Source organism: Miniopterus natalensis, chromosome 5 (genome assembly GCF_054644295.1).
Source record: "Miniopterus natalensis isolate mMinNat1 chromosome 5, mMinNat1.hap1, whole genome shotgun sequence".
Classification (NCBI taxonomy): domain Eukaryota; kingdom Metazoa; phylum Chordata; class Mammalia; order Chiroptera; family Miniopteridae; genus Miniopterus; species Miniopterus natalensis.
Window position 1 is genome coordinate 28651002 of NC_142085.1, and position 26170 is coordinate 28677171.

Here is a 26170-nt window from a genome sequence, read left to right on the forward strand (position 1 = left end):
ACAGATACATTTGTACATGTATGCAAATATATAACGGGTGATGTCTTAATTGCAGCATTATTTTTTCCTAGCAAAGAACTACAAACAATAGATCTGTCATCATGGGAATGTAATAAAAAGTGAAATATCCATAAAATGAAATACTATGTGGCTATTAAAAAAGAAAGTAGATCTATATGTGCAGATATGAAAAGGTCTCCAATAACTATTATTAAATGAAAATATCAAAGAACAGTGCATTAACATGTTTTTGTTTTTCTTTCTGTCTGTTATGATACTTGCCATTTGAAAACATTTCTGGCTGCGGAGAGACTACCCCTCCCGGCAGTAGTTAATTCTTAAAGACAACTCACCTAGAAGAGTACCTTTCATATGCAAACTAACCAGTCTGGAGCCATTCCTCCTCTACCCGGCCCATACACCCCAGGGGGCAATATTCCTCAAACTTAATCATTTTAGGGCCAAGTACTAGTCACCTTGAGAGCACTCCAATAGCCCTAAATTTGCCGAATTTATTCAAACTAGCCAATACTAAACTGTTTACCCTGCCCCAAACTTGCCTTTCCTGGGGAAATAACAATAAATGCAGTGGCCTAACCATTCTCCCTCGTCTCGTCTTCTGCTTCCTGATCCTAGTGTTCCTCCTGTGGCCTTGTGATTCGCCGTCTCCCTCAATCCTAGGGGATTCTGTGTAACACTGAATTTTTCTTTCAGTGGCACTGACCTGTCTGTGCTGCCACTCAGTCACCTTTATAAATTAAGGCCTGGCACAAAACAAATAGAATAATGTTTACCATATGCACTCATTCAGATAAAAAGATAATATATATCCATATAAATGAGTACGTTTATGAATTGACAGCTTTAGAAAGTGTATATAAGAAATAAGTTGGGGGAATGAAGATAAAAATCTGGAAAGGGGAGAAAAGTCAATCTTAACAAATACTTTTTTTGTTGTTGTTAGAAAGAGGAAGGGAGAGGGAAAGAGAGATAGAAGCATCAATGAGAAAGAATCATAGATCGGCTGCCTCCTGCACGCCCCTTACTGGGGATTGAGCTCACAACCCTGGGCATGTGCCCTGACTGGGAATTGAACCAGTGACCTCTGGGTGCATGGGCTGATGCTCAACCACTAAGCCACACCGGCTGGGCAATAAATACTCTTTTGGACAACTTAGAATTGTTGTATGTATTGTTTTCATAATGATAAAAATATCAATTTGGTGACAAAGAGGAGGAATTAAGAATTGTTTTAGAGTTCTGACCCAAGCGAATGAATACAATGGAGTGCTGTTTACAAAAATGAGAAAAAAAATGTAAGGGGCCAGTGTTCTAAGAAATGCTTAGACAATCCTACTTTTAGGCTGAGGAGATTGTATTTGAAGGTTTGCCAGGGTTTGGTTCTTTCTTCTCTTGGGAAGAGAGGGAATTGATAAATGCTGTCCATTGCCCCTAGCAGGGGAAGCTACAGCCACTGACAGCTTTTGCCAGAAAATAATTTAAATCTGATATAACAAAAAAAAGAAAATGAGAACATTCTACAATATTTATATGTCTTCCTCTGGCTGAAAAAAAAGTATATGGTTTTTAACCATGTGAAGTTTCTGTTATAGAATTGGTAATTTCTTTTAGTGTTTTAAAAGAGAAAAAAATGTTTTAACTGATTCCTCCCCCCAGTTTTATTGAGGTACGAGAAACATATAAAACTGTATTTAGTTAAGGTGAACAACCTGATGTTTTGATACACATAAACATTGTGCCTAATTGACTTTCATCATTGTCAGCCAGCTGGTTCATGAAAGGGCAGTGGGATCACAATCAGAATCAGTTTTGCTCTGAAGCAGGTATCAGCTTATTACAGATCTTAACCAGGGAACCACATTGCTTTCCCCAACCAAAATGGGATGGTGTCACATCATAAGAGACAACTGAAATTAACTGTCAAATAGTAGCAGTTAGGGGGCTGAGAAACCAGTGCAAGTTCTATCTGGTTATTTCATAGAATAAAAGAGAAGTAGAAAATAAAGGGAACATGTTGAAAATCCTAGATGATTCATGCTATTTCACTGCTTTAAAGGGAACCAATTAATTTTTTAGGTCCTGGAAAGAAAAAAACCTAATAATCCCTGCTCTTTGCAAGATACCTAAAACCAAGCAACCAACTAAACAAAGACACAAATGAAACAATGAATTTCAGGAATTGTCTTAATGTTAATTTTATTCCTGTTAATAATAAATGCCCAAATGGAGATTCAACTTTGCAAGTGGATATATATGTACATAAGATATCAGACAAATATACATTGGCTGTCAGTCAACAGATTTTTTTTTTATGGTACCAACTTCGTTTTTCTTAATTGCTGACTCTATTCTGTTTCTTGCTATCTTAAATTCTGAAATTGCATTATTTTCCTCTTTACATTCTGTGATTATCACTTAAAAGATGTTATATTGTTATATTTTTAACTTTATCAAGTATTTAGTATACTCAAAAGGGTATACACACACATATAACACACACATAGATATATCTACTAGACACAACCAAGTTATTAGCAGTGTTTATCCTCAGGGTATATGAAAACAAATGCATCTTGATTTTGTAATGAAAAATAGAAATAATTTCCACTTAAAAAAAATTTGTTATAATCTTTTATAATGCTTTGAAATGAAACCTACTTTATTGAATGGCATTAACCTACTCTGAGTAAAATTATTCCTAGGCAATTAATTTAAATTAGCATCTTTATTTATCTAGTTTATTGAATAAACAGTGATTGAACAGCACCAAATATAGCCTTAGCATTGATCGTGACTCCTGGTTTAGACATAGCTTTATACTTTTATTCTCAATTCAACCATTTCTGAAGAGAATAATAGTGCTATTTACATTCAGTTTCCCATGGGCTACCCCATGTGTTTGGTTCATTGTAGCAAAGTAAATACTTTGCTTTATGTTCTTCATTTTAGTGCAGTTATGAGTTCTATTCAAGAGAGTGGCTTGCACACGTAATACCTCGTGTATGCAGTCGTAACTAATTCTGAAATATGGTACCAATCACTGGACTAGGTAAGGAGGGCACAATGGCAACGATGGGGGCAATTTTTGCCCATGTAGACCTTACAGTTACAGATTTATTTGGAGCATTGAGAGGTAAGAGGAAGGACATACATCTAGTATAACTGCCTAATATAAAAATTAAAGCATGAATAAATGAATGGTTAGTCAAATCTGCATAATTAACCACTAGAATTTAATGAAAGTAAAGCAGATTTCTGTGATAACTAAGATATGCTAATAGAAAGATCAAGTGTCAGGGTAGTGAGGTCTTATATAATGTGTAATAACTCATAAAGAATACATATGCAATATACAGTGTATTAAACCATTAAAGTGCAATAATAAAGCAGCGAGCCTGCTAATCACATAATAAACAACATCAGCAGCAGTGAGGTTTCCTTCCTCAGTGAGGTTGTGCCCTTCCTCAGTCCAAGTCCCCTGCCTCATGCCCCTCCACAAAGTATTCACTATCCTGAACTTCTCTTTACTTTCCTTTATATTTTTCCACTTACGTTTTCACCCTACTCTAAACAACATACTGCTAAAACTTGTTTTTAACTTTTTTTTTTAGTCCTCACTCCAGGATATTTTTTCCATTGCTTTTCAGAGAGAGTGGAAGGGAGAGAGCGAGGGAGAGAGAGAAACATGGATGTGAGAGAGACACATTGATTAGTTGCCTCCCGAATGCGCCAGGACCTGGGGCCGGGGTCGAGCCTGCAATTGAGGTATGTGCCCTTGGCTGGAATCGAACCCAGGACCCTTTAGTCCATAGATTGATGCTCTAACCACTGAACCAAACAGGCCAGGGCTATTTTTAAACTTTATAAAAAAAAAAGTGTATACTGTATTATTTATTTATGGCTTGCTTATTTTCAATCAATATATTTCAATCAATATTCAATTGATATATTTATTTCTCTCTCTCTCTCTCTCTCTATATATATATTTATCACTCAATATATAATATTGTGTTACCATAGTATTTTCCTCTACTAGTGTTAGCAAAAATTTGGATTGTCTTCAGTTTTATGCAGTTAGAACAACGATCTTATAAACACTCTTATACATGTTTCCTGATGGTTCTGTACAAGAGCAAGAAGTAGAATTTCTTGGTCTAGAATGTGTGTGCATGCAACTTTATACAATAAACAAATTGTACATTTCTACCAATAGTATATAAGCTACGGTTACTCTTTATTCTTATCAACATTTGTTATTAATAAACTTTAAAAAATTTTTGCCTACCTACTATTTGTATAACAGACCTAATTGTGATTTTAATTTGCATCTTTTCATACATCTTTTGGGCAGTTTTTCTGTGTTGTTCAATTTTTTGTATCTGATCTTTATAACCATTCGTCATTTACGAATGTTGCAAATATGTTCCACAAATTGTGGCTTGTTTTATGGTTTTCTGTATAGGATATTTTGAGAATCAGACATTCTCGATTGTACTATAATCAAATTTAATGATTTTAAAAATTTATGTTAAAGTTCTGGGGTTTCTTTTATCCAGAGAGAGTTTCCCATATATTTTTCTGAAGCTTTTATTATCTTGAAGTTATGTGAGTATATTTTCCTTAGAAACCTTTTCTCCTTGTAGGCGCTGTTAAATTCCTCCCTTCAATACTGAAAGTCTCGCAAATACTTAGTTTAGATACTAATTTTCAGTGCAATATTCGACTACCTTAATCCACCTGGACAAAGCTACGGCCATTGGCCTTTGCAGCCAGGAAACTCTATTTGCATGCCCCTTATTTTTGTTGAAAGCGACAAAACAATGGACACTGAAAAATGCCTTTTCTTGATGCTAAGAGGACTTCAGGATTCAATTTTTTCTTTTCCAACTGCAACCATGTTTATATAATACCAAGTTATTAAACCCTCAAGTCTTTGTGGTATTTTGGTTGATTCAGGAATATTTCCATTTATGAAGGTACTTTGTGTACGTTTGACTGTCTTTCAGACACTGTCTTCCAGCACATTCTTCTCTGTGGTTCTTACTACTTATTCCTGCTTCCAGACATCATCCCTTCATCTCACAATGTTTCCACTCATGTCCAGTGATTTAAAATAAATTTGTATCAGAAAATGGTTCCCTTGCTGAGGAATCTCAGAGGGAAGGCGGGTGGGAGGAGATCAACCAAAGAATTTATATGCATATATGCATAACCCATGGACACAGACAATAGTGTGGGGAAGGCCTGGGGGGAGGAGTGAGTGTGGGGTAGAAGGGGTCAATGGGGAAAAAAAGAGGACATCTGTAATGCTTTCAACAATAAAGATAAATTTAAAAAATAATAAATAAGAAATAAGAAAAAAAAGAAAAGAAAATGGTTCCCTTGCTTAGAAGACTGTCCACAAATATTAACTACCAGGTCCTATATGATCTGGCCCTGCATACTCGCTCTGCTGTATGCCCCACTTCATTTACGACATAACATCTACACTGGTTTTCTTTCTGAACTTCCAAGTTTGCCAAGGTTGATCCCATCAAGGCTTTTGCACAAGCTTCTCTTTAACTTTGAAGTGGAATTAATATTCTCCCTATCTTTAGGAAGATTTCAGTCAAAATTCCAGTTTATAAAAACATAGCTGATAAAGTAAATCCTAAACCCTAGTTATTTCATGACATTAATTCATTGTCTTAAGTTACATTTTTACTGCATATACTAAATGTAGAACCAATGAGAACAAGAGCTTGGTCATACCCATGGGGCTATATTCTGCTGTGTATCCTGCCTTATCTAATATAGGAAAGAGGCATGAGAACTATATAAATAAACCAAAGCCAAATAAAGTTAAGTCAGGGACCTGCTACAGGTGTGGTAGACACTGGAGATGCAAGCAGATAATGAGGAGCCATACAATTCCTGCAAAGATTAATAACTACTCATCCATACCTTGTCTTTTACTCATATCATAACAGAAAAACACAAGACTACAGGGTGTACCTTGTTAAAGTTAACGATAACATAACACTTGGCTCCATTATTTTCTTCCCTATAGCCAGTGATTTTCCAAAACAACGGAAGGTAGATAAAAGCCCAATATATATCCTCACTTGTAAGGATAGACCACTACTCTGTCTGTGGGGTAGTTCGTTCTTTATTCTTCTGCTCTCTCTTTTATTCTTCTGCTCTACTAATGAACTTTAAGTTTTGATGGTTTGACGGCTGGCATCTCAATTCTTTCCTTCACAAGCCAAGACCCCACTGGATGCAGGGCACGACTTCCCACACCCGTGGGGGTGGGGACAATTCACTTGGGAGTCTGGTATCATATCTATGGGTCTGAGCACAGTGCCTGTTATTGTAGGTGCTTAATTGTTATTTGTTGACTGAAGAAATGAAAAAGCTATTGAATAAATATATGTCTAGTTGAGAATACTTGATAATCGGAAGCTGAGAAAAGAGCGCAACTAAGAGTAGTGGATGTAATCTCTGTTGTTTTCTTCCAGTTCTGCATCATTAGCCTTAACCAGTTGCTGATGGTGCAAAACATCCCATCAAGCATTCACTATCTCTGGCAACCTGGTCACACCTATAACCTTTGCCCCTCCAGCTTGGTTGTTAGTATGGAATTTTCCAAAACTTTATATTTATTTCCCTCAATTCCACATCTCTTGAGAAAAATAGAAATATATGTCATCAAGAAGCACTCTTTTTTGGTTTAGTCCAAATTAGATCTTCATATACTGTATTCTTTGAAATAAGTAATATGCAGTTGGTACTAATCCATATTTTAAATTCTTATGGGGTTCTCTTTTTAACATTTTGCTTATTTAGGTTTAATTTCTTAAAAGTCTGGACCATAGGATATGCATACGTCTGTACTTAAAGACATCTACCTAGGCTTGGCCATTTTCAATCTCTATTCTCGATTGTCTGTAGTTTAATAGAACCAGAGACAACTATAAATACACATTTATCTTCTTCTATTAAATCTTATTACTTTAATACATACATTTCAATTGCATTACTGTTAATTTTTAATGAACTGCAGTTTCTTATCTTTCTAATAAAATACTGCCCTTGAAAATGCTGTTATGCTCTTGGCATAATCACGATAATTTTTTTTCTTTCCTTCTGAATATTTTAAGGTTAGCTCCAGTCCTCAGATACACCTTGAACTTGTTTTGTGTTGACTTTTCAGTTAATAGTTTCATTACTAGGCTGCGGATTTATTGTTGGTTAAATGCTAAGCTTCTAAAAATACTTAACTAAGAATTCAACCAATATAATTTTGTACCTTTGAAAGGCTTCCTGTAATTAGACATACATTAACTATGTTCTTGGAAAGACATCCTCCCCATTTACAGTTTCCCTGCATAAATGGGTTATAAATTGGAATATCTGTTATTTCCATTTTACTAAACTCTGCAGATCAATTCCAATGTTACTATAAAAATAGGTTTCATCACAGTTCAAATTTAATCTGTACCCATACAAAATCTACCTTAATTCAATCTAAATCATGCAATTATTTTTAGTTATTAAATATATCCAGGAGCAATGGGGAGAACTGCTACTCTGGACTTAAATTAGAGCCATGAAGGATAAGATTTCACTGAATAGAAAACTGTAAGAATATTCAGAGAGACTGAACAAGCCACCTTAGTGTCCTAGTATAAATATAAAGAAGAGGAATAATGCTAGACATGTAACAAAGCATATTTCAAAAAGGTCAGTAATGGTGAAAGTAGATGTGTCATTATATGCATGATTCAAAGATCTCAAACACTAAAAATTGGTTCATAAAGTATAATAGTTTCTTACCATAGAAAATAGGAAGACAGATACATTCTTTTATAATAATAATGTAGTTTTATCATCAAAACCTAGACTTGGCCTCAGTAGTCTAGATTTGCCCTTATTATTGTCACAAGAATAGAGTGATATGAAATATTCTAAAATTAGAATTTATTTTGAAAATACTCTACAAAATAATCAAACAATTCCATAAAACAAGTAAAAAAACCCAACACAATTAGTACTTACAACAACATTATAACAGCTAATTTACCGGGGCTGTTTTTCCCAGGATCTGTGTAATCATAAAAATATATTCCATGGTAACATTTCTGAGCTATTTCTATGATTGTGGTTGGCACCTATTGATACCTGCCATGGAAATCTTCCAAAATTCATCTTGTTTGCACATAAAGCACTGAGGACTTATTGAACTCACTCATGTACTGAACTGAACATGAACTCTCCCCTAATGCCTGCCCTTTAAACAAAAATCATTGGGTTTTCAGAAATAGCCTTATGGAACACCTTATTACAATTTTCACAGGAGAGTTGAACACACCGTCCTGAATACATTTTCAGTGGCATATGTACGAATGCATACAGAGATCCCCAAACAGTCTGACAACCCAGTTTTAAATGATCCTAAAGAGAACATTTAAAAAGCCCAAAGGAGAACTGATCACAAAGGGGCATGTACACTAATGTCATGTATACCTCTATGATAAAGACATGGAGAGAACTGAGATTTATAAACTATCGGTAGTATCAAAGGCTTTCTTTTCTACATATAGAGAAAGAAGAAACAGGTGGAAGTGCTGGCCCTAGTGATTAGGTGGTTGAAATAACATGAATGGATTCCAGAGAGAAAATCTAATTATACAGGTGCTATGTTTCAAGGAGAATGATTTGCAAAATGGAAAGTTTATTCCATATACCATAAAGCGGAACTGAAGTGCCAGTCAAATATACTCCGAGGCAGTAAAACAACTTGCAGATGCATATAGGCAAATATTCAAATAATCCAGGAGCATGGGGAAACAAAGTGGGCTAGTGCAGGCATTCTAATCCAATCTCAGGCTGGATTCCGAGCAGACAGCATTCGTTCGAACCCATGTTTGCCAGATCATAGTTGAAAGAGTTTGGTTCTGGAAGCCAAAACTAAATAACAAATGAGGAAGTCTAGAGGAGGAAAGAAGACGGAACATCCAGAAATCATATGAGAATGGGAACTGTTGCTATCTGGCTTGAAAATATTTACTACAGGCCTAATCATCCTTAAGAAATTGAAAGGCTGGTATGTAGAAAACAATTACACTAAATCAGAAAGGCTGTAGTTGTAGATTTCTGCATAACAGTGTTATAGCTCTTACAGCGATTGAAAAATGTAATTGGTTGCCTTATGAGGTAGTAAACTCCCCATCAAATCTTTAAGCAGAGCCTGGATAGCTACCTATTCAAGATCTCCTACAGAGCATTTTGAGTTGGACGGACAGGGTAGCTATACAACTGCTACGTACTCCAATTCATGGATGTCGTCTGCGTTGTATTACACTTGTAAGTAAATACATTTGTATTATATTATACCTGTGGGACTATGACCAAGATCATATATTAGAACATGCCTTTCAATCACAGGGTTTTAAGAAGCTTTTTAACAATGAAATTATTCATTCTTATTTGAAAATGTGTACTTTATAAGATCTGAGATATATGACAATTATCATTCATCTTAATTTTATGTAAAACAATCAAACTGAGGAGTCTTACATTCTTGGTATCTCTTCATTTTTAACAAGAAACCTCTTTAAGTCTAACCCAGGAAAAACAATGAAATTGTTTGTTTACTGTGATTTAGAAACCAAAGAAGATACACTTTTAAAATATTTCACTGCCTAAATGTTCAAATAAATCTTGACAATTTGCACATCAAAAGGTTATATCTGATTGCATTAAAAAATACTTTTAACAATGTCTTGCTTTCAACATTGTCACCCAGTTTAGTATAGTTAAGCTGGCCAAGCCTTTCACAAAAAATGTTTACTATTACAAAAACAAGCTTCTAACAATCTGTTGCCATTTGCCAGGCCTTTATGAGTGCCTTTTAATTTTCCTATTAACTTACACTTAAAACTTTGTATTTGTTTTTGCTTTTAGTAAAATAATACCTATAACTTCACGTACATCTGTTAGCTTCTGCTTTGAAAACACACTAAATATAAAGAAACATTCAGGATTCGAGATGATTTTATGAAAAAGCCTGCTGGTTTTGCTCTGCAAGAATATTTGTGATATATACACTGCTGATTCCCACGGGGAAAAGACAGCATTTTAACACAATCATGAAGCTTACCTCAGCCTGAAGCCAAAACAAATAGATATATATATTTTTCCCTTAACAGGAAATTTACAGTCAGAGTTGAGGAAAAAAGGCCATATATGTAAACATTACCAAATTTCTATTTACTACGGCTGCTTCCCACTCCCCACCGCGACCTCTCTCCGCCCGCAAGGACAGGGCTCGAATGAAGCTCCTTGCCTTAGACGAGGCAGAGGGACAGGCTCCCAGCGACATTTCCTACCCTGTGCCAGGGTCTGGCTTCCAGATACGCGAGAGCCTGTTTGCAAGCGGGGCCAGAGGGATGGGGAGTTGTTTATTTTCTCAGTTAATAATTACTTCTTGAGAACGATAATGCTGAAGGAGAAGTCTTTTTGCTCTTCACGACATTCAAGTTAAGCTCGCCCACCACCGATGAGAGGGCCTGTCCCTCTTCTCTCTGGGGTCCTTTTGTCTCCACCTTTCCCCTTTCGCTCTGGCTTTCTCTCCAGGTAAGTGGCTTGCTTCCCAATATCAAGATCTGAAGGCTCACATATTTCGAATTACAGTTCACGTTTACAAACGCATCAAATTAAAGAACTGCACCTCTTCAGGCATGGATTTAATCACTTCATTGCCTTGGTTCTTTATTTCTTTGGGGCTCTAGAAACTAGGGAACAATCCACTGGACACACAGCAGTATGCAGAGAAAGGAAAGTTACAATCCTCCCCCCCCCCAGGCTGTGAGATTTTTCTAGCTTCTAGAAGTTATACAAATCACGCTCTTTCTCTCCCGTGTGTAAGCTGCAGTGTATTCTAAATGATGCACCTGTTGACAGAAAGGCTGTAAGGTTCTATTCTTTAGTGACAAGCATACAGTAAAAAAATTAGGAAGGTATATACCATTATTGATATAAATGATTGTATTATCAAGTGCAAGGTTGGCATTAGCATTTTTAGTTGGTGATTATATTGTGCACTAAGATGCTGCTTTGGTTTTATTGAGAATCAGATTGTATGACTGCAAGCAGGTGACTTACGCTCACCCAGAGGAGGAAATATGCATGCTGGTCTAGATGATCTTTAAGGTATTAAAAATTCTGTTATCTTTATGACTTTTGGAATAGGCTACATACCAGATGTTTGTAATATTTACATCTTTATATTATATATGTTTATGTTATATATTATAATATTACACATTTATATTATATTAACATGATAAACTTATAAATACTATAGATGTGCTTAAGACCATCTAAGTTAACCTTGCAGATGTGTGATTTCATTCACAACTGGATATAAAACTCTAAGTTATATTCTTAAAGGAAACATCTGTAAGTTCATGCAGATAATTCTATTTGTGCACAACACTATGTACAACAGATCTATAGAAAGGCATTTTAACAGAAATAAAACCCTAAAAACCATGAATATGATTGTCAGTTATCATTGCATTATTCTGTAGGATGCAGAAAACAAAGTCTGCAAATAGGAACCACAGCTTCTAAAGTTCTAATCAAATAAAACAGCTAGAAAGTGTTAATTTGTACAATCGTCTAGCTCTAGGGGGCACTGCTGTACTGTGCATCCACTTTGGTTTATTGATGAGGGATGAAGCAAGATTTCATTAAAGAGTTCTGCAGGTTTCAGATACAGAAAAGGCACATAAACTATTTATAATCAATTTAAACTTCGAGAAAATTAGGTAACTGTGTAAAATATTTATATACAGTTTTTGGAAATGAATGTTTCTTTTGTTGGTAAGAATATCTGTCTTTCTGCAGCAACTAACTATGGTTGCAGAGAGGAGTGTTTTTATTAACTTTTGCAGTCAAGGTCTCATGAAGGACAATATATGGTTACTGTTATGGAATTATTTAAAGCATTCTGCCTTAAAATTCAAAATATAAACCAAAATGTCATGGCTGGTTCCAGGATACTGCAATTTTTTAATTGGCTCTTCCAAGGCTTTGTATAATTATGCAAACTATGACTTGACTTAAGGCATCTTTTAAAAATAAAGAACCTTAAAAACAGTGAAGTTCAAAATAATCCCAAAGGTAGGTAACCACATGTATATTATAAAACTGTGAGAAACGAGGACTGTTAAGATGAAAGCCAAATACAGAAGTCAAGATGAGCAGTCTCATTGATTTTAAGAGCATTTCAAAACAATTCCTTGAGAAATGAATTGTACTGTTTGAACTATATGGATTATGAATACTTAGCAAAATATGTAAATTAAGTTAAAGCCCAAATTGGGATATGCAACTATTTATACTGAAGATTGACAGGCTTTTTAAAACCTATATATGTAAGCTCAAGTATCACTCTTCATTGAAGCACTAAGAAAAGTTAATTTGACATTTTCGAACCAATTAGAGGTGACTTCCAAAGGCCAAAAATACTTTAGGTTAAAATTGGAATTTTATTTAGAGTAGGGTAACATCTGGTCATTTTCTAGTCCATACATAGATCATAAAAGGCATAATACACCACCGTATAAATAATTTAGATTTTTCCCATTAATCATTCTGCAATATGGCATGATTTTCAATTTAGATCAATTACTCCAACAGCAATGTAGAAGGAGAGGTTCAGGAGGACCAATACAGAAGACTGTTTGAAGGATTTTGCATTATAATCCCAAACTAAGCCGCTGGCCTTGAATATGAAGCAGAGGTAACATTTTTGAGATACATTTAGGAGATATAATTGACTACATGAAGGTGCAGGGTGCTGACACAATGGATTGATGGTAATTGTCTATGATGGTGCAGGCGTTAACTAAGAAGCATGTTTCTATCCTGAAGTCTGGCTTGCACACAAACATTTACTTCTAAAACCCACCAATATGTAATATGAAATAAATGAACTCATCATTTACACTGTCCTCAATTTATTTTAATTAGTCAATAGATGGCTCATTTGGAATTGTCCACAAATATACCATGACTCTGAGGGTAAAAAACTAGTAATCATTCTTAGCTGCAAGGACGTGGGGACAGGGTTCCACACAGATACTCAAGCAGCAACTCTGCAATGAGCTCTCTTTTCTATGCCTGATGCTTCCAAATCAGAGGCAATCTTTTGTATATTTTCACAAAAGTCCAACAGTGGCAAAGTGAAGAAAAAGTCCCGTCACCAGTGAAATATAATAAAATCGCCTTACACTTAAAATAGATATTAATTCTAATATAAAAAAAATTAACCTACAATCAACCTAGAATCAATCCCTGGACAATGTGTGTTTAGATGACTACAGCTGCCCATCTTCAATATGCCTGTCAGCTTCTAAACATTGCAAGGGGGAGCCAGCCGTCCCTGTGTGTTCTGTTGAAATTTCTGGCCCAAAGAATTCATGGTATAATGACTTTTTCCCCACAAGTACATTTTGGGGTAATTTGTTCCTGAGCCATAGTGGAGCACCACCTCAGGCCAAGACATTGTCATCTTACGCCTATACTACTAAGAAAACTTACTTTCAGTCCACTCCATGGCCATTCAATCCATCAGCAAATCTACAGTTTAAAAAACACCACAGATTTAATGATTTCTTACCATCCTAATGTTTATCAAAATTGTTTCCCTAATTTCACTCACCTCCCTTACAGTCTCTTTACCACACAGTAGCCAGAGTCACATATATTTAGCAATGTTTTTTAACTGCTCAAAACTCCATTTCCCAGTCACTCTTAAATGGAAATTAAAAGTCTTTAATAGGGACTATAAATTCCCCAGGATACTTTCTGATCTAATATTCTACTGCACATTTTCTGGTGCACTCCTGCTCCAGAGACAGTGTTAGTGGAATATAACAACTTCATTCTCAAGTAAGAACTTTTGTTTTAGCTGGTTTCTTTGCCTGAAATATAACTCCCCAAGTATTTTTTCTGGCTAGATCCCTCATTCGATTTATGTGTTTTCTTAAGCACCACCCCCTCAGAGATGGCTTTCTTACCCTGTCTAACTAAACTAATTAATTAGGCCAGGGAAGAAATAATATTCTTTGATTCCATGTTTTGCCTTTTATATATCATTTCTATCTAACAGTTAGGCCATATAATCATGCATTTATTAGTTTGTTGCTCACCTTCTCCACACAGAATATTAGATCTGTGGTGGCAGGAACCTCATTTAGCTCCCATTGTATTCCTTGAGCCTAGAACACAACCTGTCACATAGTGAGTGCTCTAAAAATTTATCAAATGAATGAATAGGTAAATGAACAAATTATGAATCTTCCTGGGGAGGGGATAACTGAAGTTTGTCATTTCTAGTCTATTAGGAGGAACTCACAAGCTGGAATGAAATTCTAGCTCCACCTTATAACATCTGTATGCTTTTGGATATGCTTCTAAATACCTCTCACTTTAGTTCTCTCATCTGCAAGATGAGAATAGTGTAGATGTTCCACATACACCATTTTAATGCGAAATCAAGTATTTAACACAGTGCTGGCAATATAGTGTGATCTGAACAAATATGAGTGTCCTTTCCCAAAGTTAGATTCATAGCTCATACATCTCAGTTAACCCTGGCTGCATCTCAGATGTCCTACCTGTACAACTGCCATTAAAGTGAGCCCTGCCAAAGGGCTTGCCAAAGAGCATAAATTTTATCCTGAAGCCTCTATGGAGTTGAAGGAGTTTAAACTTTAATTGCTGAAGGATTTTAACACATCTCCCTAGCAGAGGAAGAAATGATACAATTAACACAATGGTGCCTGATTTTCATTTTGTATCAGTTATCTGCGGGGAAATGTTTCTTCCAGGATCAACAGAATATTGGTCTCAAGTACATACAGTTTGCATCAGAAAGCTATACCAACAGAGAGATTCATGCAGCCACGCTTAAATGTGACAAAGGGAGTAATATTAAAAATGGGCCACTTTTAGGTGCCCTGCTTTTGCACTGATGTTGTAGAATCTTCAAAACAGAGAAGTGTTGTATGTGAATAAAATATTTGAATTGGAAAGCAGGATCTTATATCATCTTGTCCATCACACTGTCAAGGTAGGTTTTCTTTAACAAGTTATATGGTTTGCAATAATAAATGTAAAAAAAAAGTATTTTTCACTAGTATCACTTCTTTTAGAGAATAAGACTTAATAGGTGTTTTATTTACCATTTTTAGTACTTTTGTAACTTTAGTAGTTACAAAAGTCTAAGTTTGATTAAATCTTTCAATCAGTTTGCCTTTAGTGAATTAATTCTTCTTTTTGATATGTTTACAATATTAATTTTGTCTAATTTTCTGTACTTTATTTTATGGAAATACCATCTGATACAATATAGTAAAACAGAATCTTTCCAGTATAAAATCTAAAAATGCTGGATGTTTGATGAGATGTGACTAACTTACATATAAAAACAAAGCTCCCCAACTTTGTTTCCATTTTTAAATAATTGAAATAACAAAGGTTAGTGCCAAAGCCCAGTGGTTTGTTAGAAGTTAAAACTGTGTACATGAAAAGTAACAATGAAAAGTCAGATATTTCCCACTCAACTTGATTAATTAAATTACTGCCTTTAGCCACTCTTTCAATGTCAGCCAAAAAGGGACTATGCAACTGTTCTCCAATGTCTGTCACAAAATCATCCATGTACTATTCAGAAAATGACAACCATACTTATGTGATATAATTTTATACATCTTTACTTTCACACATATAAAGTTTTATAAAATATTAAAACTATGCTATATTAAATGCTTGAAATTTTATCATCTAAAACTTTTAGCAATGACTGCCAGAATGTAAAAATAAATGTGTAATATACATATGCTAAATAGAAAACAATGGAATGCTGCATATTCTTACTAACAGTGTAATGAATAACATTAATTTATATCTCAGCAGTCTCATCATAACAGCTCTAGTGAATGTGTAACAAGTGGGTTGCCTTAGGTAGTTATAATCTTTGCAATGTGGAGGCACTGGCCCTTCTTGGATGTTAAGAGACAGTATGGCCACCAGATAGCTATGTGCATAAATATTCAAAATACCAATCTCTGTCTTTAGAGTGGATATTGTGGTATCACTTTATTTAATAGGAACATGATCTCTTGAATGTACCCATATCTTGAAAAATATGTCTCCTGCTTAACCATAAACTTGAAAAATGACCATATTATCACAGCTGGGCTTATAGTAAACTTTTGGATTCTCCATCGATGATGCAAAGTAACCCCTTGAAAGTTCCATGGAGTCAGAAACCAAGCAAGTCTTGGAAGCTCATCATTGAGTCCCAAACATTTAGCAGGGGAACTAATACAAATTTTTGAGTAATTGAATAAACGAGGGAACTGATTATTCAACTGACCCCAAATGAGAGAGATGAATTACAAAGCACTCCAGGTAAAACAAACACCGTGAAGAATACTGTCACTGATATATGACACTCTGCTTCAAGGAAATGTGTGAACAGATAGTTTGAGACCCTCAAAAGGGCCACCTCGTTCAGTGGCTTCATGACCTGACAACTGTAAAAAGAAGTAGATGGTGCTCAGATCTTCGCATTTGACCCACTGCCCTTCTCACTCTGCAAAACGTCCTTGGTTGTCTTTACTCAATTTTATGGTTTTATCTGCTATTTTTATATTTGATATTCTCACACTTACATTTTAAATTTAAAACATTACCTTAACCCACAGACTCCCTAATATAAATCTGCCTGCTGGATATAAGTAGCTGCAGGCTTATTCCTATGAGTTCAAATGCTACATGTCCAAAATAGATTTTTATTTACTTTTTGCTATTTACATCAGACATTCATAAGCACTATTTAAGATTCTCATAGCCTCACCTGTTTCCAGAGGGTTACTCCTTCCAGCCCTAGCTGCAAATTCTTCTTTCTTGGAGAGGCAGTCATTTATATGGCCTCTAAGACATTATAGTGAGACAGAACCATTGGTCCAATTTATTGCTAGGAAGTATCCAGCCAGATAACACATTCTCGTATAAGCTCTACTTCAGTCTCTTTTTCTCTCCTGTGCTCCCAGGGATTGTGTTCTTCAATAAAGTAGTAGTACACGAGGAACCCAAGCTGAGAAACTATCAAAATTTGTTTCTCCTTTGTTGATATCTGCTGATGTTATCCACTTCTATTCTGATACTTCAGCAAAAATCCTATAAGTCATTCTTGTCTCTTCTTCCTAATTTACTTGAAACTCAGTAGCTAAATCCAGCCATCGTTTCTTTTAAATAACAGATGCATTCATTCCTCTCTATTTCTGTCCATGCTGACTTGTTTTAGGCACTCACTTTTTCTTGCGTTATTGAAATAGCCTCCTTTCTGGTCTCCCTAATTCCAGTTTCTTATCCTCACTTTTAGGCTCCAATTACTTAGAGTAATCCAGCTGGTCCATCTGAATGTGTATTTTAACATACCCCTGGATTCTCAGCAGCTCCGATCTCTTTAACCCACCAAACCTTCATTATCTGTTCTGAGCTTACATGTTGAGGTTCATCACTCGAATTTCCTGTCTTGCATTTATGCTCCAATACCAAACATGCCATTTAAAAAATATGTATTTCTGTACCTGGTATACTTTTCCCTATTCTTCTGGTAAATTCTCACTTTAGAACCAAGTGCAGGCATTCCTTCATTAATTAATAAATCATACCAACCCTTTCCCAAGTTGAAAAGAATATGACTCTCTTCTGTACAAGATAATATCCCTTATATATTTATATCCATTAGAAGAGTGACTCTTGTTTTTGTTTTACTTCTGTTTTGTTGCACCCAACACATTTGTAGAATGCAATATTTACCCACCAATTTCTCACTCTGGCAGGGATGCTCATGGCATAGGAAGCCTCTACTTCTCTCCAAAACTTGAAAGTTGTTTCAGATTCTGAAGGAGGGAGGTCAGGCATAGTTTCTGATTCTGATAAGCATACTGTGTGCTAGATATGGGTATTTTCCCTCCCCCCACCCTCACCCTTCATCCTCTGAAAATGTACTAAAATGTGCTTCATGAGGGGCAGACTGGGCCTGTTTTGTATGTCTTTATATCTTAAAACCTGGAAGAGAACTCAACCGTCAGTTAAGGGGCCAATACGTATTTACTGAATGAATGAAATACAGGGATAAATCTTAGGCACTTCTAAGGTCAGATCCACCAGAGGCCAAATACTATTCTTAGACACTTGCCTTTTGAGTTATATAATCTCACAGAAAGCACACAGGATTCTCTGAGGTTATATTACACAAACCTGGTAAGTAGGCAGCCACACTGCCGAAGTCTACAGAGAAGTTGAGAGGGGCCGCAGCACAATGGTAACCAACGACCTGAAGGACCTGAAGGGACTCTGTGCTGTGCCAAGCAGTATCTGCTGTGGCTGAACACCTTCTCTGGAATTAAAGGGGAGGGCAGCCGTCTCTGACTAGGACTGAACCTAGCTAGCATAGAGGACTGTGTGCTACTATGTCATTCCCTGCACCTATTCTAAGTGACTTTCTCTGTGTCTGTTGATATCTTTGCATCAATCACAGTCTCTCTTACAGCAACCAAGGAGTATTTATATCATGGTAATTGCCACTTTTATGATGATTATCTGTCAATGTGTTCTCCCTATAATATGCTGTGAGTTCCCTAATGACAGAACGCTTCTTTATTTATCTCAATATCCACAGCACAGCAAAAGTTAAAAATATTATAGTATTGAAAGATGAATAGGTAAGTATAGAGGAGCGGTGAGAATACAATCGAGCCGGCTAAGTCAGAATGCTCATCCTGATATTTACCTCGGTTGGAAATTCAGCAGCCTGTATCAGTTTGTATAATCCGCATTGCTATAAAAGTAAACCACCGAATTACAGTGGCCTAATTGAATTCACTTTTGCTCACTCAGCAGTCTAATGCCCGGGTTCTCCTTCAATGGGATTGAGGGGGCAGGGTTTCTCCATGCAACGATTTAGGATCTTAGGATTCTTCCATCCTGGGACTCCACCCTTAGCTAGGGTCTTACGGTCCTCTATATCCAGCCAGAGGTGAGGGAAGAGAGAACAAGAGAAAGAGAGAGTGACATAATTCATTCCTCTTCATGTTCAATTTGTGAGGACTAGTTTTGTGGCACCACTTATATAAGAGATTGATAAACTTTTCCTGTAAAGAGCTGGATGGTAAATGTCTTAAGCTTTTGGGGGCATATGTCTCTGTCACAACTACTCAACTTTGTGGCTGAAGGCTGTAAGGAGCAATACATAATATGTAAGTGATTGGGTGTGGCTGTGTTCCAGTAAAACTTTATTTATGGGCACTGAAATTTGAATTTCATTTAATTTATGTGTCACAAAATGTTATTCTTAATAAAAATTCTTTCCAACTATTTAAAAATGTAAAAAGTCTTCTTTGTTCCTGGGCCTTGTAAGGAGGTGGTGGCTGAAATTAGCTTGTGTCTACACTTGCTGATCTTTGACCTAGAGGGGAGGTACCTGGAAAACGTTGTCACTGTCTTGGCTGCTGCCTTGAGTAAAAGTTCAGCATTACTCTGTTTGACAGCTAGCTAGGACTCCCTTAGGCTGCTCCTCTGGATACTCAATATCCATACATGTCCCCTTTTTTCCTACAGCATACCCAGTCCCTTCTCAAGAGATAGAGCACAAAATCTCATCTAGTTACTGCATTCAGCTCAGTCAATAGTTTCAAGGGGATGTCCAGCCCGGCCGGACGTGGCTCAGACGTTGAGCATCGACCTAGGATCCAGGAGATTGGGGTTCGATTCCCCATCAGGGCACATGTCCGGGTTGCAGGCCGGGCAGCCAATCAATGACTCTCTCATCATTGATGTTTCTATCTCTCTCTCTCCCCCTCCTTTCCTCTCTCTGAAATCAATAAAGATATATTTAAAAAAAAAATCAAGGGGATGTCCAGTCCTTTTATTTTTATTATTTTTTTAAAATATATTTTTATTGATTTCAGACAGAGGAAGAGTTGAAACATCAATGATGAGAGAGTCATCATTGATCGGCTGCCTCCTGCACACCCGGACTGGGGATCAAGCCTGTAACCCGGGCATGTGCCCTGACTAGGAATCGAACCTCGATCTCCTGGGTCCTAGGTAGATGCTCAACTGCTGAGCCACGCCCGGCCTGGCTGTCCAGTCCTTTTTATCAGTTCTGGACGTGGCCTCTTAAGGTCTGAAGAGCTACAAACTCAAAAACAATCCTGAACTTTAATATAAACAGATGGAGCAGGGACAGGATAATTGCAAAAATGCCCATTCAGAAAAGCCGAAACTGGAATACACAGCAATGATGATCAGCTACATTACCCACTGTGACACCTTCTTTCTGTCTTGTACTGGAGACAGTTCCTGGATTACACCAATTTTCTTGCGGAGCAAGTTCCCTGTTTGTTGTGTCTTCCTCTCTGGGTCGGTCTGAAACGGGCTTCATGAAGTGTGTGCTCCTTGGGGAAGACAGAGCTTTCACACACTGCTTCATGCAGTATACACTGGGGGGCCCTACAGACATTTTAGAGTTATTTTTTCTTTTTTGTTTGTTTGTTTTTATCGAGGCTTGTGGTTTTCTTGGCAATATACTTCCATCAACATTTAGGAGGCACCGATCTATTTGCATTTAGGCTGGTTCATATTAATAACACCATGCAATGTTCTTTCCTTCCCATAGTTCCCAAGCTGGCTTTAGTATTATTTTGTTTTTTCTTCTCCTCTTATATCTTTATTTCTCAACTTAATGACAGCTACCTTGAGGTCATCTGGAGGAGATGGCGCATCCTTTGAATTAATCTTTGCTGTACAGCTTAGTTGTTATATTTCACTGACATATCTTAATGGGCCTGTTTTGTTCTCCATATTAGATATTCTTAATTCTTTGTTTGGGAAGGGCTCTAGAAACAGTCAGCTTTTCTAAACTTTAGAAACTTCAATCATATGTTAGATCTTCAAAGTCCTTCTCATCCAGTAAATGACAGCAAATGAGCTTCCTAAGCATCACAGGCCAGAAATCAGACACTTTACTTCGGTGCACGTTCGACAGCGAAGACTAGCTCGACAGTCCCGCCTAGAGGCAAGGCATGGGGGGGGGTGGGGAGTGGAAACGGTCCCGCAGGTTTGCTCTGTGCTGTGCAGCTATTTCTGTGGGGCAATTCTCTATCACGGCGGGGGTGCACAAACTATTTTGTTGGAAAGCTAGCAGAGAATTTAACTTTTATCCTGAAAGCAATGCAACCATTTGGAAGACTGCCACCCATTAATACCAAAAGCAGAAATTGAAAGTAAAATATATCAGAAGCATAGTGCAGTGCATAGAAGACTGAGGGCAATGAGATATATGACCATTCTCGGTCTCAGGACAGTTTTGAACATATGAGACAGTTTTTGTGGAGTTATCATTAATTATGAATGCTACCATGAACACTATTATTCCAAAATAAACAATGTTTCTATTTTTCATAATAATAAAACATGTTATATATTATCAGGATCTCATATAATAACATTTGGAAAAGATTCGTACCAAATTTTACCAGATATGATTGTATTTGTGTAAGTAAACCCAACTGTAAGTGTTTCATTGCACAACTAAAAAGTTTCTTATTCCTGAATGTTTCATTTCCCAAGTATTAAAATAGACTTTAAAATATAAATATTGATATCTTTCTATTGTCAAGGAAAGCATACAATGCACAAAGATTTGAACGAGACAGGAATAGAACAATGGAAAGTTTCTACAGTGCAGAGATATGAAAATATATTTCAGTTAAAAAAACTTATGCAAAATAAAAAAGCTAAATTGGAATGGAAATAAACCTAATTTAGAATGTAACAAAACCTACGAATTTCATATTTGTACTTTGTTGTTAAGTGCCTTTGTTGTTTTGTTTTTTTTGTTAAGCACCTTTGAACCTATTTTTTAAATTTTATTTTAGTGTCTTATTTTGTACAAGAAAAAAAGTTGATTTTTTTTAAATGAAGGAGGCACATTTGAAGTTTTCATGGAAAGCATTACTTTTTTAAAAAAACTTTTACTCATTTTATTGGGGTAACATGGTTAATAAGCTGAGCATTCTCCTTAGATGACTATTCTGGTTGATTGAGAATGTGGTCCAATAAACACATGTGAAGATTGCTAATTACACAAGTTCCCCAAAGGGAAGCACTTCCTGTACCCAGGCATTGTGCTAAGGGCATTGCTCTTACACAATTTCACTCAGTCCTCATGTAAACCCTATGATACTATTACTATTGTCCTTATTTTACAAGTAAGGAAACTGAAGTGCAGAGAAGTTAAATAACTTTGCTAAGGTTATATCAATAGTAGCAACAGAGCTTGACTTTGAAACCTGGTATATCTGACTGACTGTTAACTCTTGTACCATAAATACACCAGTTTGGCTCAAACCCACGTCCACAAAACCAGCGGTTCAGTTCTCTATTCGCCATCTGTGTGACACAGCAGAGGCAATCCTGGAGTTGCAGCATATTAACCATATTTTGTGACCAAATACAGGTAATAAGAAAAACACCTTTTAACTTGCTTTTAGGAAACAAGTGTCTTTATTTGTGAAATACTAAGGTAGAACATATAATTTTGAAAATGTAGACCATGGGGCATGGTCTAGAAATTAAAAAAAGATATTATGAAAGTTAGTAGCTCTTCCTAATATGATAGGAAAAATTCAATTGAGTTTCTAGCAAATAGGGTGTTAAGGGTTCCCAGAAGAATGATAAGGACAGATTCTAGGGAGGGCACACAACTTAGAATAAGGTTAGCACTGAGGCCAACAGCAGATCTTTTAGGAAAATCTGAGGTGAGAATGGTCGAGGGAATGCGAAGACCAAGAACGGCTAATATTCAATGTTTCATATCTTTGCCTTGTTACCCTATTACCTGAAATACTTGACCCCTTTTTCATGACCCCACACCCTCCAAATTTTGTGATAGTTGTACTTTGGAAAAATATAAGAAGCACTATGTTGATTTTTTCATTTTGAAGAGGAACAAATAATAAACAACAATCATAATGAAAACAACAGCTAGTAATGATAACGTGTGGATTAGGTACTTGGCACCATTCAGAAAAAAATTAAAAGTATGTATTAAATCATGCATCTCTTACAGCAATACTTCATGTTCAGTATTATTATCATCATCACCATTTACAAATAAAGGAAGAACTAAGTTATGCAGATAAGTGGTGCAACGGCCGTTCTAATACACAGAAGCAGAGAGTAGAATGGTGATAACCAGGGCGGGTGGGTGTCGGGAATGGGGAGATGCTGGTTAAAAGAAACAAGTTGCAATCATGTAGGATAAATAAGTCTAGAGAGCTAATGTACGGCATGATGACTATAGTAAATTTCAGGTGCTGTCACCATAAAAAAAAAAAGGTAGCTATATGAGGATATATATATGGTAATTATATATGAAGGAGCATATTTGATTTTATTCAAATACGTTAAGTTCTCATAGCCTTCTATGGTTTTTCCTTAGCACTCTTCATACTCATATATTCATTTAAACATTATATCAATATCTCCTCCACTACACTGTAAATTCCTTAAGAACTGCCCCTGTGTGACTGTTTACTCACGTTGGACCAGAGCGCACTGTAGGATTTCAGTACTTCTAAATATTTCGATGGAATAAATTAAAGTGTTTCTGCTGTTGACAAACAGGCTTTTATGCTGTCCCGTGGCCAAACAGCCTGCCTCCCCGTGCCACCCTGCCTCACTTGTGTGAACGTATTCCAACGCACGATAAAAGCTCCAAAAACGATCCTTTTTTCTTAACGGTCAGGGAGTTGTTTTTAACCAATTTATACCAATGTTTTAAAGCTAATACCGTGTCAACTGTACTATCTCTCCCCCCCAACACACAGAGATTTATATAGCCAGAGATCATCTGAAAGGAGTGTGTCACTAAGATGGAAATTTAAGCACAAGGGCAGCTTTTCGAGAGAGATGGTAGAAAGGAAACTTTTTAGCACTCTGAACAATACACCACACACACGACTATCAGTGTGCTTATGTTCAAACGCTGCGTTAGATGACGTCTTCTAATACTGACACACTGATCTTTTGTTGGTAGAAATGATGTTTCTAATATAGCACAAAGAAGAAACTCATTATAAATAAATGTTCCAACTTAATTGGAATATAGCTTACAAATCTCTAGTCTGCAAGAAAGTAATTTAGAATGTGGAAGTGTGAAGAAAAATTAAAATGAAGGAAATATAGTCTAGTCCTGATTAGATGATTTCAAATGGAAATCTTACCTTTTGATGTGGTTATGTGAACAATTATTTGACAAATCATTAGGGGTATTTTACCTGCAGTTATCAACGTGATTTTTTTTCACTGCCTTGGATGGGATGAAAGAACCCCAATTATTGATTTCTGAAACTTCTAGGCAGCCAGTAAAATTCTTAACTGGTCCAGAAATCTAAGAGAGAGAGAGAGAGAGGGAATTTATATTATTTTCTTCATGTTGCAGAATGGTCAGAGTGTGCAATCAGATTTTAGGGCTAATTTCATTTATTCTACATATTGGTAGAAAGTAATTCAACTCTTTTCATAAATCATTCCAAAAATTAGTAAAGAAAAGCACCTCGTTCCAAGTTTATGTGGAGTCTGTAATCTTACTGTATGAAATTCATTGCCATTTGTATATGAATAAAGAAAGTATTTTCATTATTACAGTGAATTTTCATTGAAAAACAGGAGAAAGGCTGATACACTTTTCCATCTGTTGCCTTTGTTCCTTTCACTTTCCCTTTCAGACATTAGTACCTTGTTCCATCCACAGCTCTAGAAACATCAAGAAAAATTGCTCTTTCTGGGGTCAAAGAAAACACAGCAAGCTACCACTATGTGTGACATCAATAGCCCTGATGCATTCTCCCTGTCTTTTGCATTCAGTCATGTGGCCTGTCCTTTTTAAAGAGTAATCTGGGCAAAACAGGCATCCAGAAAGATCACCAAAGGGCCAAGAGCAAAGAGAGAAAATAAGGACATTGGGAAGCATTTGTTTGGAGGGAAAATATAACCTAAAGATAAACATACATATTCACTGTGGGCGTATTATATTACGCCAGTAATTTTATGCCTATATAAATTTACATTTATGTGAAAAAGAGAAATAAAAGCTAAAAGGGGGCACATCTCAGAATTCAATAGTTAGAAATGAGCATTTACTTCAAGTTGTTTTCTCTTATGCTCTCAATATTATTAAAAAATTCACACTAAGATGGGCCAACTCATCACCAGGGCAGTCACTGAACTTATATACTGAAAAATAAGTTGTCTACCTTGATTTCTGAATTAAAAACATTTACTATTTGCATTCTCAAGCCTTGGTTTCTTATCGAGTGTACTACCGTAAGTAAATAAATGATAGAATAAGGCCTTAACCTTGTTGAGAAATCTTAGGTTGAATATATTTTATTTCATCTTTTAACTTACAGTCTTAGTTTAAAAACCTTTAAATATTTTCTTCCTTTCCCCTATGTAAGCTCAAATGTATTGTAAGCCCTCTCAGCAAGTCACACTCTGTCAAGTGTCAAATATGACTGAACTAGAAAATAAAACAATATTTCACACAGTAAGTTTACCAAGGAGTCATTCGATTCCAAGGAAAATAAAAACATTTGGCTCTTACATGCTGCGGAAGGGAAAGTATTGATTTGTAACTGTTAGCTTAAAGTCTTTATGAGCTTCATTAATCTTATCATTTTTCACATTTAATTTTTATCACAGAAGGGGGTTGGGTGAAAATAGTGAAGGGATTAAGCAAAGAAAAAACACACAGAAACAACTCATAGTCACAGAAAACAGTATGGTGATTACCAGAGGGAAAGAGGTGGAGGGAGGTAGGAGAGGGGAAAGGGGGGATAAATGGTGATGGAAGGAGACCTGGCTTGGGGTGATGAAAACACAATACAACATACAGATGATGTGTTGCAGGATTGTACACCTGAAACCTATATACTTTTATTGGCCAATGTCATCTCAATACATTCAATTAAAAAACATAAACCTAATTTTTAAAATTTTAAGATAAAGTTTA

General features: G+C 36.2%; 1 protein-coding gene across 1 annotated transcript in view; it reads right to left on the bottom strand.

Annotated features, from left to right (window-relative positions):
* Positions 1-26170, bottom strand: part of EYS (EGF-like photoreceptor maintenance factor) — a 1117601-nt gene that overhangs the window by 347285 nt on the left and 744146 nt on the right. The window contains 1 exon segment of the mRNA XM_087817245.1: positions 24435-24547. Within this exon segment, the coding sequence (XP_087673371.1) occupies positions 24435-24547 (113 nt within the window).